Genomic DNA, 18,042 nt, shown 5'->3' with positions numbered 1-18,042 from the left:
CTCCTATTTGCAGTTGCTATAGAGCCACTGGCTGCGCTTATTAGGCAGGATTCTCAGAATAAGGGCTTTAAATAAGCAGAGTCGGAGGAAAAGCTGGCATTATATGCCGACGACATGCTATTATTTTTGAATGATGTGAGAACCTCTGTGGTTATGGAGATTATAGATCTGTTTGGCAGCTACTCAGGGTTATCTATTAACTGGACCAAATCGGCTATTATGCTGATGTCACTGCAAGAAGATAAGAGGTGGGTGGAGAAGATCCCAATCCTGAGTGTAGGTCCCTTCAAATATTTAGGCATTTGGGTAACCCGTAATGCACAAGATTACTGTGTTTCTAATATTCTTCCGATACTGGGGAAAATGAAACAAAAGATACAGTCTTGGCTCAAACTGCCTCTTTCAATGATAGGACGGGCTAATCTGGCCAAAATGATTTTAATGCAACAATTTTTATATGTATTACATAATGCACCAGTATGGGTTCCAGGGTACCTATTCCGCAAAATAGATGGTATATTTAGAGATTTAATATCGAAAAAGATGACTGCTAGAATAGTACTAACCAAACTACAGCTACCTTAGACAGAGGGAGGTATAGCCTTGCCCAACCCATGGGTGTACTATATATCTGCACAATTGCAGCACATGCAAGGATGGGGGATAGAGGATGGCAGTATTGTATTGGGCTCTAGGAGGCTAATTATACAGTCCCTATTGTCTGACAAATCTTTGATGGAGGCACTAGAGACACATAAGTTTCGACTGAGATCACCGGGCCTACCTGCCATGCTCCTGATGCATAAAATTTGAGAGAAAGCAAAGGAGATAATTGGAGTTACTGGATGTACAAAATACAATACAATCGTGTTCAGCGGCTCACCTTGCTTCTTCACAAAGACCTGGTGCTCACTCCACGGATTCACCCAAATCCGGTTAAAAAATTGCAAAGTAATATAGTAACTGGAGGGCACTCAATTATCAGAGAACATCAGGGCAGGATGTCAGTAATCCCAATTTATTACCTAAAATAATGTCTAAAATGGTGACAGAGCTAAAACCGTACTCACATATATCTAAAAACATACAACTGAAAACATGTAATTAAAAACATACACATAAAGCAAAATTGACCGCACAGTAAAATGTCCACACAATCCGTGTAGGGCTGCAATGTCCGTATGCAACTCAGGTCAGGTGTATGACCGCATGTATGCAGATTCAATTAGTGTGCAAACTCAGCAGGCAGTATAGGTCAAATGTTCAACCAATATAGTCTTGTCCAAAACTTCATACAGGCCCCATAGGGCAAAGTACATTACCCCTCCTGCGTCCCCTTGATCTTGCTCCAGCCACTTGGACTCAGGTCTATAACGCGGCGTCCCACGTGACCTGACTGCGTCCCACGTGATGCATGTAGCTGTTGTAAGGCTGGTCAGTGCGCTGGGTCCTAAGATCCGGACCGTATGGTTGTATCCGCACTGGAGATCACTCTCTGGGGGTCCAAGGGGTACAGTGACTTTTGGTACTGTCACCTCAGAGTTCCAATGAAAAGTCCTGTGCTGTCATGAACCAAACCGGACGCGTTTCAGGGATCAAGCCCCTTCCTCAGCGGTAATCCCAAACCGGACGCGTTTCGGGGATCAATCCTCCTTCCTCAGCGGTAACCGATTACCGCTGAGGAAGGGGCTTGATCCCCGAAACGCGTCCGGTTTGGTTCATGACAGCACAGGACTTTCCATTGGAACTCTGAGGTGACAGTACCAAAAGTCACTGTACCCCTCGGACCCCCAGAGAGTGATCTCCAGTGCGGATACAACCATACGGTCCGGATCTTAGGACCCAGCGCACTGACCAGCCTTACAACAGCTACATGCATCACGTGGGACGCAGTCAGGTCACGTGGGACGCCGCGTTATAGACCTGAGTCCAAGTGGCTGGAGCAAGATCAAGGGGACGCAGGAGGGGTAATGTACTTTGCCCTATGGGGCCTGTATAAAGTTTTGGACAAGACTATATTGGTTGAACATTTGACCTATACTGCCTGCTGAGTTTGCACACTAATTGAATCTGCATACATGCGGTCATACACCTGACCTGAGTTGCATACGGACATTGCAGCCCTACACGGATTGTGTGGACATTTTACTGTGCGGTCAATTTTGCTTTATGTGTATGTTTTTAATTACATGTTTTCAGTTGCATGTTTTTAGATATATGTGAGTACGGTTTTAGCTCTGTCACCATTTTAGACATTATTTTAGGTAATAAATTGGGATTACTGACATCCTGCCCTGATGTTCTCTGATAATTCAGTGCCCTCCAGTTACTATATTACTTTGGATGTACAAAATATACCCCTATTTGGAGGAATGAAAGGTTGGGGGAACTATTCCAGCTGGAAGGTTTTGACAGTTGGGAAAAAGCTGGGGTAACAAGAATAACACATCTGTACTTAGAGAATAATCTTAAATCCTTTCAACAACTACAGACAGAATTTCAATGGTCAAACCGTGTATTTTACCAATACTTACAATTGAGACATGCCATGCAGACTCAGGAACGGAAGAGTCCTCCTCTGGCTGTGCACTCCATGCCGGTGATTGATTCAGTGGTGCAGGCCAGATTATCGCGCACGATTATCTCCATGGCTTATGCCAGTCTACTAGATAAAGTAGTATGTGATCCATTAGCCAGTCTTAAGGCTAAATGGGAGAGGGATGTTGGAGAACTGTCGGAGGAAAAATGGAGGGATGTTTTGGGGGCAGTACCCACGATATCTATGAGTGTGGCACATAGGCGATCGCAATTATTCCTTATTCATAGGGTATACAAGACGCCACGACTCCTGTTTAAGATGGTTCTACGTGCGGATTCTAACTGTCCTAGGTGTTTTGGTCCTGCACAGAACTAGAGCGTTTCTGGTGTGGAGTGTATAGACAAATAGAAAACAGCTATGGAGTTATTTTACCAAAGACTCCACTGGTGGGGTATCTTGGGTATGTAGAGGACCTAACAACCACCAATGATTATAAATTAGCAATTGCTAAATTATTGTACATTGCACGTAAATCCATTGCAAAACACTGGATACAGCCGATCTCTCCGACTAAATTAGAGTGGATAAATATGGTCATTCATATGATATCCATGGAGAGTGGCATCTATATTAAAAGAGGCACTGTACGGAAATTTAAGAAGCAATGGCAGGTGTGGCTGGCTGGACCTGGGGGGAAGTCTCAGAGATTGATGCATATTTGGAATGGAATGGTCCTAAGAGGATTTGGAAGTTAAGATGTAAGAGAATTGGAGCATTTTTGTCCATGTCGAGGGAGATGACCACACGGAGAGGGGGAGTTGGGGGGGACTGGGAGATTTAATAAATGTTTATTTGATGCAGTGTTATTGACGTGCTGATTTAGATAAAGTATGATTGATTTTACTGTATTGATATCCTATTGTCATATAATGTACGGTTAATCTGAATAATTGGCTGTATGTAAAACCTTTAATAAAAATGATCTGATTGAAAAAAATAAATAAAAATTCCCATTTATTCTAAAATTAGACTAAATTTTGCAGGACTGTAAACTGTACCCTATTGTTTTTTATACTCATTGTTAACATTGTCCTTTCAATAGCAGTCTGTTTTATTATAGTTTTTAGTTTAATGTGGTGATGACTAATGTAATAGCCCAGTATCTTTTTACCAATAATTCTAATAACAATAAGTTAAAGGCTATGGACACCTTTTAGAGCAATTTTTTAACGATTGCATTTTATTCATTTTGTCTAAAAATAACAGTAAATTCATTCGGTCTTTCTTAAACATTTTCAGCAGATTTTATGATACATGCAGTTAAAATCATTCCATTTGCAGATTGATCCTCCTGAATTTTGTCAACTGACGGCCTTATCTCTGATCTCCTGACTTCATTAACACTCATTATAGCTCAACTCTTATCAAACTGATAAGAATATGGTTTAAATGAATATTTATGAGGTCTTTAGATCAGAGATAAGGCTTCACATGAGCAGTCAGCTGATGGAATTCAGGAGGGACAATTAAAAATCCGTCTGTAAGTAGACTGATTTTTAATTGCATGTATTACAAAAACGGCTGAACATTTTATAATAAACACCCTTTAAAAATGTTTTTTTTATAGCTCAAAATGAATAAAATGCAATCATGAAAAAATTGCCCCGAAGGTGTACATAGCCTTTAAAGTAGAATTTTCTGTGCTGGTTCTTGAAAAGCTTTAATTGGGCATAAAATGCAGTTACATTATGATATGAGCCATACAAATATGTATTGAGAACCTAATAAACCAAGTGACACAAATATACATTTTCTTTCATTTACATTTGAACTGGTTATGTCTAGTGTTTAGTGAATTTCCTCATGCTTTGTGGTAGCGAATCGATTTTCCCTGAATGGCGGTAAAAAATAAAGTAAAAAATCATACTTACCTCATCCATTCAAATGCAACGAGCCAGCGGCCGCCATCTTGATTAAAGATGTCACACAAAATCTTGTGCGCGGTGACATATGACGTCACCGCGTTGGCCGAGATGAATGGCTGACTATGTAGAGCATTGGCCATGTATTCCACTGCGAGTGACACTCTTTGGGACTCCTTTTATGACATTTACGGTATTTGCTCTAATAATACATTTACTGCTAATAATTTCATCAATCAATAAAAAAAATAGGTCATTTTTCCAACCGTGAGTTAATTATCATTTGACTTAGTCAAAGATACAAACATATCTTAGGTCAAATCTAAAGATAAAGGTGTTCAGTTTGTAGCTGAAAAACTCCAACAGGAACCAAATATCTACAGCGTATCTGCAATCTGCTCTAGCAGTGTAGTAACGGAAATGGAGAAGTAGCAATCTGGTTGACGCGTTTCGGACGATAAACAGGTCCTAAATCAAAACCTGACAGTACTAGAGACCAAGAAAGTCTTCATATGTACCATGAGAAATTCTCTTCCTCTCAGGCTGCTACCGATTCTATCGGCATTATGTAACCAATTAAAAACAACCATTTATTAAGAAGATTCTCATATTGCATGAAATTATATTGCATACGTATAAGGCTACTTTTACACTGGCGTTTTGGCTTTCTGTTTGCGAGATCCGTTCAGGGCTCTCACAGGCGCTCCAAAACGGATCAGTTTTGCCCTAATGTATTCTGAATGGATAAGGATCCGCTCAGAATGCATCAGTTTGCCTCCGTTCCGTCTCCATTTCTGCATTGTTTTGGTGTTCGTCTGATCCAAACGGATCTGTCCTGCACACAATGTAAGTCAATGGGGATCAGTTTTCACTGACACAATCTGGCACAATAGAAAACGGATCTGTCCTCCATTGACTTTCAGTGGTGTTCAAGATGGACCCGTCTTGGCTATGTTAATGATAATACAAACGGATCCGTTCTGGATGAATGCAGACGGTTGTATTATCTAAACGGATCCGTCTTTGCTGATCCATGACGGGTCCGCACCAAACGCGAGTGTGAAAGTAGCCTTAGGCAGATATTAATCATTGCATTTACATTGCAATTTTAGTAATTTAACATTAAGTCGGTTCTGACATTTACACCAATATATTTCTTGATTGAGGAGAATTTTCCTCAAATCGCCCCCTCTCACTGGGGGATTAACCCTTTCAGTTTCCCCAAAATTGGAATCACCTGAACGAACTGTACAAAAATGTCTTCAAACATTGGAGGGATTGCAACCTTCTACATTGCTAGAATCGCCAATGTATCCTCTGATTCTATTTGCATATAGTGAAACCGTCACAGTGTGCGTTGCGCTATGTATACCACAAGACATTTTTGTAGCGTTCATTCAGGTGATTCCAATTTTTGGGAATTGAAGAGGTTAATCGCTCAGCAAGAGGGAGTGAATGGAGGAAAATTCTCATGTCCAAATGTAAGAACAGACTTAAAGGGGTTATCCAACAATGCTAACAAATGCTCCCCCATATGCCTGGCCCCTCACACTGAGTGTACTTACCTGGTTCCCTGTGCCTCTCCTAGACCCAGCAACACTGCTGCTTCTCCCTGTGCGTGGTTGAAAACATCCGATGTTGGGGCAGCCAATGATGGGGACGAGCCTCCCTAGTGTCACCCGTCACCGTCTGCCATTGGTTCCTTGCTCCGCTCCTGGTTCCCGCACCGCTGCTGATGCTTCTCCCTGTGTGCAGATGAAAACACCTGGTGCCGGGGGGGAGGGGCAGCGAATAGCAGATGGTGACGGGGACGAGCCTCCCTAGAATTGCGGGTGACGCTAGGGAGGCTCGTCCACACCTGCCATTGGCTGCCAACCACCCCCTGACACCGGATATTTTCATCCGCGCACAGGGAGAAGTAGCAGTGGCGGAGCGGGGAACTAGGTAAGTAGAATCAGTGTGAGGGGCCTGGCATATCGGGGGGCATTTGATAGTTTCGGATAACCCCTTTAATGTTATAATATTAAAATTGCAATATTAATTTAATGATTGCTGTCTGGTTTATATGTATGCAATATTGTTTCATGCTCTATGTGAATGCTTTTAATATATAGTTGGTTATAAGTGGTTGTGTAATGCCAATGGAAGCAGTAGCAGCAGAGAGGAGGAGACTTTCTCGTGGCACATGTATATACTCTCTTGGTCTCTACTTATTTATCTTCATAATGATTGCTATTGATGATTTGCCATTTGGTTTACGTTTAACTTCTGTTTTATTCTTTTTGTGCCCTCTTACACCTAGTTATTTGTTATATATTAGTCACTTCCTTGTTTTTAATTTTTCCCATCATCCCTCTTTTCAGATTGCTAACTTTAACCTTTATCCTGATCCATTGCTGACGTCCCCCGTGACCCATGTCTGAAGTCCTCCAAGGTTAGCATCCCTTCAGCATATTCCGTCTGGTGTTTCCATATGTTACTTATTATTTGTCTTATTTCATTCCACTTATTTCATGTCAACATTTTGAGATGGTTTCTTTTTTACAACTGATTTGAAAACGATTTACTAACATTTTTAACATTTTGAAAGGTGAATATCCCCACTACTTTACTACTCATCATAGCTTTTATTCCTTTAATCTAATGTTCTCCAGTACAGTCCTTAAGGAACCCCAACAGATCATGTGGTGAGAAGTTTGATAAAGGTGGCGTTTAACCTACATTCAGAGACCCTATTAGGGAATTATGAGCCATTAGAAGGTGGAGTCCCTTGATCAGGATGCTCTCTATTAAGCTTTATGCACATGACTGTGTCCATTTTGTGGTCTGCAAACCGCAGATCCAGTCCGTGTGTCATCTGAATTTTTTTTGGGTTAATCCATTGACTTTTGCAGAACGGACCTATGGATGCAGAAAGTACACTGATGATCCATGTGCTTTCCACATCCATGTGACCATTCCACAAAGAGATATAACATTTCCTAAACTTGGCTGCAAAATGCGGACCATGGGCCCATTGAAGTCAGTGGGTCCACCAAAAATACGTATGCGGCACGGATTATATCCATATTTTGCCGATCGGCAGTTTGCAGACCACAAAATACATATGGGCATGTGCATGAGGCCTTAACCAAAGCAAGAAGTAACTACTAGGAGCATATCTTGCTGTGGAGGACCCAACACATTCATGCTTTGCATTGCCAGCCCAATGATTTCATTAAGCACCATGCAGTACTTCACTTCTCCTGTGGAGGCACTACAGGAGAACTGAACACTTACTGTCAGGTTCCTCTGCAGATTACAGCTGAGTGGTGGGAGTCCTAGCAGCAGGATACCCTGTGATCAACCTCTTTTGAGGGGAGCCTGTTAACTGTTGAAAGCAGAAGATCCCTTTAATTATTCACTAAGTTAATTATCAGCACATGGGTTTTGTCTGTGGGGAATCCTCACGACATGACCTGTTGGGATTCCTTTAGAACTGGTTTAAGGAACAATCGGGCACATATTAAGACCAGTGTTTTAGATGCTGGTCTTAATAAGCCCCTGTGATGGCAGTGAATCGCTGAAGTTATGTAGAGTCGCCAGCCTCTCCATAACTTTGGGGCTTCCAGCGCCAGTTTAAATGTAAGACGGCTTCCTTACTGTCTTATATTTTCTGCCGGCCGGCCCCTTCCCCGCCCACACCACTCCCCCTTTTTTAGACCTGGCATGAGCGGGGAAGAAGTCGTAGAATCTGTGGCGGATATACGCCACAAAAGTTGCGTATATCTGTTCGTAAATAACCCCCTATGTTTTAATCCGTCCACTTTGTGGTTGGTTTCCAGAACCTGTTTTCAATTTATACTTTCAAACAATAGTTCTCACATTTTAGAGAATTCTGGAATAAAAAAAAAAATCAAAGATTCTGAGCCGAGACTTTGATAAGCTCGTCCTCCTTGTAAAGAACAGAAAGATAACATATTGCGAATACTTTTACTATGGTTGGATCTTTTCTTTATTTTATTAAAGCATACTTTTTCCCTGCGGTACACTCCAGTAGATATTTCTGGGTTGTTTTTTTTATCTGTCAGCATTGGATCAAAGGCAAGGCTTACAAAATTTTCTTTTGCATTTATGATGGTTTAGGGATTCAACTTCTAAAAAAAATGTTACATGCTATCAGGCTGTCATTGTGTTATGTCTGAATTCTTCCCCTTCCAGTCTCCATTTGCCCTCGGTGTTTCAACATGTTTAATAGCCCACAGTGACAGTGAGGGCGATTGATCAAAAGTGTGCTTAGTTGCCCATAGCAGCCAATCAGATTCCACCTTTCATTTTTCAGAGCTCCTTTGGAAAATGAAAGTATCTATCATATTGGTTGCTATGGGCGACTAAACCAGTTTTCCTTTACACCAGTTTTGATAAATCTCCTCCATTGTGTCCATGGCATAGTGACTGCACTGTTTTATCACTACCGATGCGATGGACACAATGGGGGACATTTATCAATAATGGCGTAATTTGCGCCAATAAAATACTGACAATACAAATCAGAAGTGGTGATTTATTTCACCTCTCATCAAAAGGCACACACCGCTTGTAAAATGTGACTTTTTTTTAAATATAAACCTGATTATCCACCTATTTCTCTCTATTTGTGACATTTTAACACCAATAGCACTAAAATGCAACTTTTTTAAACCAAAATGTGCCATTTCAGCATTTCGGCCACCCCCTGCCAGACCACACCTGAGACTTTTGACGCATATTTGCGACATTTCCAGTGGTAAATTGCGGCTTCTGTCTCAGACTCGGGACATTTTTGCTATTGTTTTGTTTTTGTTGAATGTCCATTTACTGACAAAATCCTGCTGTTTAGCTCATTTATGAGATAAAAATAAATGCGTCCTGTGTTAATACTTACCTACCACTTGTTCCCACGACGAGTTCTTTTCATAAATGCGACTTTTTGACAAAAAGTGGCATCTTTATTCTATAAATGTAACATTTTTATACAAAAAAACACCACATCAGCTGGCTTAATTGTCCGTAACAACTTGAGGCATTTCTGCTGATAAGAAGATAATAAATGATGCGTAATATGCGCCAATTTGATAGCTCCGCCCACTTTGACATTTTTAACTCCTTTCTGCCGTGATGCATTCTTTATGGTGAAAATTCTGGAGAAAACAATTGATATATTTGGTGCAAATTAAAATGCCATTCTTTTTGGCGCATTTTACGCCATCATTCTGGTGCAACATGCCTAGTAAATGTCCCCAAGTGTCACTACGTTTTAGTAAACAAAAGTTAATAAAAACAAAAATACTAAAAAGAATAGGCTAAAATAAGTCCTATGGAACTGCCTACTGCATTGCTCTGCTATATACCACATTCCCATAGAAGTAATTTAAGCATTGTTCACGATTGCTGCTTGATCCCCCAGCAGTCGTACATTTATCACTTATCCTGTGGATAGGTGATAAATATTGGTAATCAGAAAACACTTTTAACATATTTAATCCCTTTAGGCTTCATGACGTATATATCCATGATGAACAAGGACCAGTGTGTGTTCCATGACTGATATATTGGTCATGGTGATCTCTCAGGTAATAATAATAATATGTATTTATATAGCGCCACCATATTCCGCAGCGCTTTACAAATTCATAGGATTCATGTACAAAACAAAAGTAACTGGCTAATATACAACTTAAAACACTAGGAGTCAGGGACCTGCTCGCAAGAGCTGACAATCTTCTGCTGCTGTACTCGTGAGGTCAGCATTAGATGAACAGCTGTTACACACACCTGTGTCCTGCGGCAACTTTAGATGCCATGGTCAACAGTGACCACAGCATCTAAGTGGTTAGACCAAGCGAAGGGGTTCCCTCTTTTAGCCCCCAACCCCCTTTCCCCAGGTGCTGAGGGGATGTCATTGTGGCCACAGGCTTAGGCCTCTTTCACACGACCGTATGGCTTTTTCATTGTTTTGCGGTCCGTTTTTCACGGATCCGTTTTTTGTTTCCGTTCCGTTTTTCTGTTCCGTTTTTCTGTATGGCATATACAGTATACAGTAATTATATAGAAAAAATTGGGCTGGGCATAAAATTTTCAATAGATGGTTCCGCAAAAACGGAACGGATACGGAAGACATACGGACCCATTGACTTGAATGGAGCCACGGAACGTGATTTGTGGGCAATAATAGGACATGTTCTTTCTTTCAACGGAACAGAAATACGGAAACGGAATGCATACGGAGTACATTCAGTTTTTTTTGCGGAACCATTGAAATGAATGGTTCCGTATACAGACCGTATACGGAACGCAAAAAACGGCCAGTAAACAGAAAAAAAAAATCGGTTGTGTGCAGGAGGCCTTAGCAGTATCCTCCAAGTCTAAGGAAGCTTTTCAGTCTCTGCTTAAGGCAACGTCTAATAGCCTGCCTGTCGGTGTGAAGCTGACAAACATAATACATAATGGATCGTGATAAAAAAAAAGGTTTAATAAAATGGCAAAAAATTTTTAATAATCACCTTTTTTCTTACACAAAAAACAGGACATAAATTTATAGTTCAGGTCTTATTATGTTCATTTTTTATCTTCACCAAACTGTGAACACAAATAAAATGTGCTCCAAAATGGTCCCAATGTAAACATCAACTCATGCTGCAAAAAAACAAGCCCTGACGCTGCTCTGTTAACCTAATAATAAAAAGGTTATGGCTCTTGGAACAAGATTTCCCCCCTCCCCCCCCCCAAAAAAAGCGATATTGTGCAAAAGTAGTAAAACTTAAAAAAATTATATAAATTTGCTGAGACCGATCACGTGAACAGAGGTCTTGTGCCTTGGTATGAAAGAGTGGCAGGTCATGTATCTCTGCTGCTGCTGCTCCATTCATTCTCTATGGGAGTGCCAGAAATAGCCGAGCGCTGTACTATTTTTGGGAGCTTAGGAGTCCTGGCTATACATTAGCATGCAGCACACAGACTGTTTGCCTGTTTGCAGGTTTACTGTGGGGAGTAGAAAGATAGAAATTACAGACTCAAAATCAGCATCTTTTCCCCTATCCAGATTCTCTTTAAATGTGTTCTCCAGCAACCTTGCCCTAGAATGTGAGCAGGACTGGTTTCCTCCCCTTGCGGAGCTGCGTAGAGGGTCAGGGGGCGGGGCCTCCCTACACTGCTCTACCATAGATGGTAATTAGGGATGAGCGAATTGACTTCGGATGAAACATCCGAAGTCGATTCGCATAAAATTTCGTTCTAATACTGTACAGAGCAGGAGCTCCGTACAGTTTTAGAATGTATTAGCTCCGATGAGCCGAAGTTATTGCTTTGCGAAGTCTCGCGAGACTTTGCGCAATAACTCCAGAAATTAATTTGTACTGTAAAAAAACATTTCACCAACTTGGGTTCCGTTCCAAGTGGTACCTTGGAACCGACCCCAAGTCGGGAAATGTTTTTTTACAGTATAAATTAATTTCTGAAGTTATTATGTAAAGTATTAACTTCGGCTCATCAGAGCCAATACATTCTAATACTGTACAGAGCTCCTGCTCCGTACAGTATTAGAACGAAATTTTATGAGAATCGACTTCGGATGTTTCATCCGAAGTAGATTTGCTCATCTCTAATGGTAATGACGTCATCATGCCTACAATATTCCATCATGGCTGAGCAGCCTGACAGGAACACTTACCAATATGTAGTTAATGCAAGTGCTGGAGTGTAATGTGCAGTGAGGCTCTCCCCCTGCCTACATTCTAGGACAGGTTGCTGGCAGCCATTTTAGATAATTCCTGGGGAAACCCTTTAAACTAATATGTGCTAGTAGCATCTGTGCTTATTTCTCACCAATGGGGCTGCCCAGCCAATTAGAATGATCTTCTCCTTATTGAGATCCTGTGACTACCATTCACTAGTGTATTGGTTATTATAGTGGCCTGTACCTAGCTGTGTGTGACCCTGGATATTGACTGACTGTGTGATCAATTAAACACCTATATGCATCCACTGGATTTCTACGTAGCGACCACAGAGATTAGGACCCCTGTGTTGCGCTTGACTTCTGCCTAGTTTGACCCTGCTTGACAACTATAAGATTTCTTATTGCTGCTAGCAGCCATCTTCTCCATAACTTCCTTCTCCTTGGTTTGTATATAAGCTAACCAGAAAATCAGCTACTGGTCAACTAACACCCAGTGAAGTCCTGGGGAAAGTAGAACTTAGACCTGAGAAAAGGGGGCACTATAGGAAAAACTTGTGGCCGATTTCACTTTTTCTCTGGGTAACCTAAAACTAGGAGCATAACAAATCTGTAAGGTGAAGGCTTTCCAAGAAAGTAGTGTAGTCCTACAGAAACACGGATGAATTAGGTTTTACCTGGCTAAACTGGTACGGATACATGCTTGATTTATTTCTGGTGACATAGGGAAAGGTATTGAAATAAGGCTTTAAAAAGCCATCATCTTATTATAGACATAATTTCCTTTTCGTTGGGAGAAGAACAGTACTTATTACTGAAAGAGCTGTAATCAAGGCTCAGAAAGTGGCGGCACGAGTCATAAAAGTGTGATTTTATGCACAATTTTACCGTTACTTGACATTTTCACATGCTTGAAGTGCCCACACAGGTAACAATTTTAAGCATTTTATTTCAACGAGGCTTTTAAAATATTCTCCATTGAATAATATGAGTATACACAGAATTTATTTAATATGATGCTATCATGCATTTTACCATTTTTATCTTTGTATTTTATTATCATTCTGAGATAAAGTTTACAGTGCTGTAGGGTTAAAATAATTATACTTTAAGAATCTCTTTAAGAAGCAATTGCTTTATACACACACTCAGATTAGGAATTCCTTCACTATTCTGTGCTTATCCAAGAGTGACTATGGGGGTAATGATCATTTTCCATGGGCAGTTGTCTGCACAGATTGACAATGTAGGAAGTGAAAACGTCATCCTGCCTGGCCCTGTCAATCATAGTAGAGATTGCTCTCTCTGCAATTGCCGCGCTGAGTCTCAAGATGTAACAGCAACGCCCCCATTGCTCCTAGAGGCTCATTTGCATACATTAAAACATATTTTTTTTTCTGATCAACACGGGCACATATGAACATGGGACCAACACAGGTGCCTTTAGCTGCCAAACACACATGCAACAGATCAGACAGTTTCAAAGGTACAAATCTGCTGACAGATGCTCTTTAAGCATCTCGATGATCAGCACCATAGTCAATGGCAATTCATGGATGGCCAGAGTCTTCCAAAGGGTGAGCAAGTTTTTGTACCGACTCTTCATTTTGGGTAATAATGAGGGTCCTGATTTGGGTACACCCTTCTATCACACTCATTTGCACTGCACTAGAAGGGCATATGGATAGGGGTTGTATAGTTCAGACTGGTCATTAGCTATGAATGGCACAATTGTTATGGTACACAGTGCTAAATTCCATCCTTATCAAATAACTGTATGTTTGAGATGGTCATTGGTACTTACTTGTACATTTTGATCTTGACTATTGGACATTAGATGTTTAGTAGATCTGTTTTTGAACAGATCCCAACCAGTCCTGATGGATCCCATTGACTACATGGAGTCTGCCAGGATTCTGTTGGGTTTCCATTCATTTTGACAAAAATATTTTTCCACATAATGCACTGTTCTTGCTGTCAGAAATGCTGAAATCCCCGGTCTAAAACCAATATGGCTAATGTAAGCTGGGCCTGAAAGCTCCAGTGATGTGAAAGAATTTTGATTTTGTAAATTAAGACAGTTTATTACACAGTGGTATGGATTTAATAATGTGATGTTACATAGAATTAATGAATAACAGGCTGTCCCTTTTTACTGTTCCTTCTAGTCGACTCAAGTGTGGAAACACTTCCAATGTTTATGGCAAGCCACAGCGCAACAGACATAGTGAACAGGAATGGTCCAGTTAGTCCTCCAAACTCTTTGAACTTGCGGTCCTCTCACAATGAATTACTAAATTCAGATGTAAAACACACTGAAACAAAAAGTGATACACCTCCAAAATGCCGAAAAAAATACGCACTGACCAATATTCAGGCAGCTATGGGCTTGTCTGACGCAGCAGCACAACCCCTTTTGTCAAATGGTTCCTCAAATATCAAACTGGTGAAGAATGGAGAGAACCAGTTGCGTAAAGCTGCCGAACAAGGACAGGATCTAAACAAGAATGTTAGTTTAGAAGATGGCGTGAACAGGCTTTCAGAAAAACTAGAAGGCAAAGATGAAGATGATCCTGAAAGCTCTGAAGTTCTTCCTCTACTTCCAAGAAGAACCAAGAGTTTCCTTAATTATTATTCCGATCTTGAAACTTCTAAAGACCTTGAGCAGAGTCTAACTAATGGCCATTCAGTGAAGGAAGAGGAAAACTCCATATGGATCACTGGCCAAGGTCCTGGCGTTATTACCAATGGAGAAGTGCTGCTGTCAAAACAGAACAAGACTCCAAGTCCTGAGGATAGTCTTGTGCTGACAGTATCATCTAGTCCCGAAACTAAGAAAGACCATCCAAAGACTGGTGCAAAGACAGACTGCGCCTTGCATCGCATACAAAACCTAGCTCCCAGTGATGAAGATGCAAGTTGGACCACCTTGTCCCAAGATAGTGCTTCACCAACAAGTCCTGATGAGACAGGTAAGCCTGAAAATTGCATGTTCTGTTTTGTAAAATGATCTCTGGACACTCATTTGCATGGTTTGGAAATTTTATCAGGAAAGAATAGATACTTAAATTCCATTTCATGTATAGATGGTCTTTGTAATTAAACATACCATAAGAAGTACCATTCAAATCAAGTCCGTGTAATTTAGTGGGTTAGGCCAACCATGGTGGAATTTTTCTTCTGTGGATCTCATCACAAATCTATGGTAAATCCACAATGATTCCACAGCGGAACCTGCAGATTGTGCTACAGATTCCTTGCTGATTTCACCCCTATACATGTGGATGGCATTTATTTTTCAAAACCCCCACCCACATATATTGTAATGTGATTTTTGGTGCGGGCTCCACCACAAATCCCCAGCAAATGCATCACATTTGAACACCTGTAAAGCACAGGCAGGTATTCAGAGTACATACCATAAAGGAAGACCATGTGGCTGCTATGGGGGCCCATACTAGTTTAGCTGCATCCCTTATTTTAATGAGTGCTCAGATCTTGTGCAAGAATCCCCCTCCACAGACGGTACATTCATAGGTGAGGGGAACAGAAATGGGGGAAAACAAGCACCAAACCCTGCTGCGGTGGATAGTGGGGTATGACCGTGATAACCAGCACCATTAGAGGGTCACATATCGAGGATTAGAATGTACAACCCTAAGGCAGATACTTATGTGTCATGTATTTTTTTGCCATTAATTTAAACAAAATCGTGTCTAAAAAGGCTTTCTCCAGTGTGTGTAGCAAGCGGATATGAAGAAGGTACAGTTTGGAGATTATGCAGGAATGCCCTGCACTAACTGTACTAATAAAAGCCACAATTTATGAGCTGTTACAGATCTGACATTTCCTAGAAGCCTCATAGTAGCGAGGAGCCAGTATAAATCAGTGTTAAGCTCTTATCAAAACTGAAGAATTTGGTATGATAGGAATTTTTCATTTTCACTAATGTGAAATAGCCGTTTTACCTCGGGCTACAGAGTGATAGCAGCAAGCAAAATAGTCAGAGATCTCAAACAAGTGAGTGCCTGTCCTCAGACTGAAGATGTAACAGGGCCTGAATATTGTTGTTCCCATCCTCCATGCTCGACTCCAGCAGCCTCCTGATATAAGCTGTAGTTTCATTTATATGGAGAAGATTAGAATTATCCTTCACCTGACACAAGGCTTGTCATTGTCACTGCAAACAACAGAGAGACTGCAAGCGGTATGCTGCACAATGTAATCATGTCTTGAGCCCAGTGTAAAATACTGCGGTATGCTTAGAGGGATAGGTAGATATCAGATAGATAAAAAGATAGATAGACACATAGATATGGGTTAGTGCACACAGTGATGTCACGCTATATCACTAAATATGGAGAATGCACAGTCATGTCACAATACAGGAATAAGGGGGATTATTAGTTCTCCTTATAGAGAACACCTAGTTCAGTGTAAGGAGTCTTGTATTGCCTATCAGTGATGGTCAGTTCGCAGTGTTCGCCAGCGAACACATGCTGGCTGCCATCTTTAGTAAGGTAGACTCACCCATCCGGCGATACAAAGGTAAGCCCTTACCAGTGCCTGTGCTGGGAGCTGGTCTGAAATCAAATGCAGTCACCCGGAGCAGGCAGTTCCGAGAACAGCCGCCAGGGGCCTTCTCGGAACTGCCTGCTCCCAGTGACCGCATTTGGCACAGGCACAGGTAAGGGCTTACCTGTGCATCGCCGGACGGGTGAGTCTACATTACTAAAGATGGCAGCCCGCATGTGTTCGCTGGCGAACTGACCATCACTGTTGCTTATACACTCACCTAAAGAATTATTAGGAACACCTGTCCTATTTCTCATTAATGCGATTATCTAGTCAACCAATCACATGGCAGTTGCTTCAATGCAGGTAGGGTTGTGGTCCTGGTCAAGACAATCTCCTGAACTCCAAACTGAATGTCAGAATGGGAAAGAAAGGTGGGCTACAACAGCAGAAGACCCCACCGGGTACCACTCATCTCCACTACAAATAGGAAAAAGAGGCTACAATTTGCACGAGCTCACCAAAATTGGACTGTTCAAGACTGGAAAAATGTTGCCTGGTCTGATGAGTCTCGATTTCTGTTGAGACATTGAAATGGTAGAGTCCGAATTTGGCGTAAACAGAATGAGAACATGTATCCATCATGCCTTGTTACCAGGCATGATGTGCAGGCTGGTGGTGGTGGTGTAATGGTGTGGGGGATGTTTTCTGGGCACACTTTAGGCCCCTTAGTGCCAATTGGCCATCGTTTAAATGCCACGGGCTACCTGAGCATTGTTTCTGACCATGTCCATCCCTTCATGACCACCATGTACCCATCCTCTGATGGCTACTTCCAGCAGGATAATGCACCATGTCACAAAGCTCGAATCATTTCAAATTGGTTTCTTGAACATGACAATGAGTTCACTGTACTAAAATGGCCCCCACAGTCACCAGATCTCAACCCAATACAGCATCTTTGGGATGTGGTGGAACGGGAGCTTCGTGCCCTGGATGTGCATCCCTCAAATCTCCATCAACTGCAAGATGCTATCCTATCAATATGGGCCAACATTTCTAAAGAATGCTATCAGCACCTTGTTGAATCAATGCCACGTAGAATTAAGGCAGTTTTGAAGGCAAAAGGGGGTCCAACACCGTATTAGTATGGTGTTCCTAATAATTCTTTAGGTGAGTGTATAGTGGCTATGTAACAGTGATATACAGTATGAAAAACAGAATAGTTGTGGCTCTCACCAGGCTTTGTACACACGGGAAGCACGGATTGTGCTGGGAACCAAGCGCCGACATCCAAATACTGTATAGCAAAAAAAGTACAGCCCTCCAGCCTCCATACAGCCACAGCTGTCACTGTATGGAAGCTGGAGGTC

General features: G+C 41.5%; 1 protein-coding gene across 7 annotated transcripts in view; it reads left to right on the top strand.

Moving 5' to 3' along the window:
• APBB2 (amyloid beta precursor protein binding family B member 2) overlaps positions 1-18,042 on the top strand; it is a 334,440-nt gene that overhangs the window by 110,523 nt on the left and 205,875 nt on the right. For all 7 annotated transcript variants that reach the window (XM_044298656.1, XM_044298647.1, XM_044298639.1 and 4 more), the window contains 2 exons: positions 6,825-6,895; positions 14,323-15,126. In XM_044298656.1, coding sequence (XP_044154591.1) covers positions 6,877-6,895; positions 14,323-15,126 — 823 coding nt within the window. In that variant the 5' untranslated portion in view covers positions 6,825-6,876. The remainder of the gene's footprint in view (positions 1-6,824; positions 6,896-14,322; positions 15,127-18,042) is intronic.

This window comes from Bufo gargarizans, chromosome 1, assembly GCF_014858855.1.
Source record: "Bufo gargarizans isolate SCDJY-AF-19 chromosome 1, ASM1485885v1, whole genome shotgun sequence".
Lineage (NCBI taxonomy): Eukaryota > Metazoa > Chordata > Amphibia > Anura > Bufonidae > Bufo > Bufo gargarizans.
The sequence above is the reverse complement of the archived record's forward strand: the minus strand, read 5'-3'. Positions and strand labels throughout refer to the sequence as shown.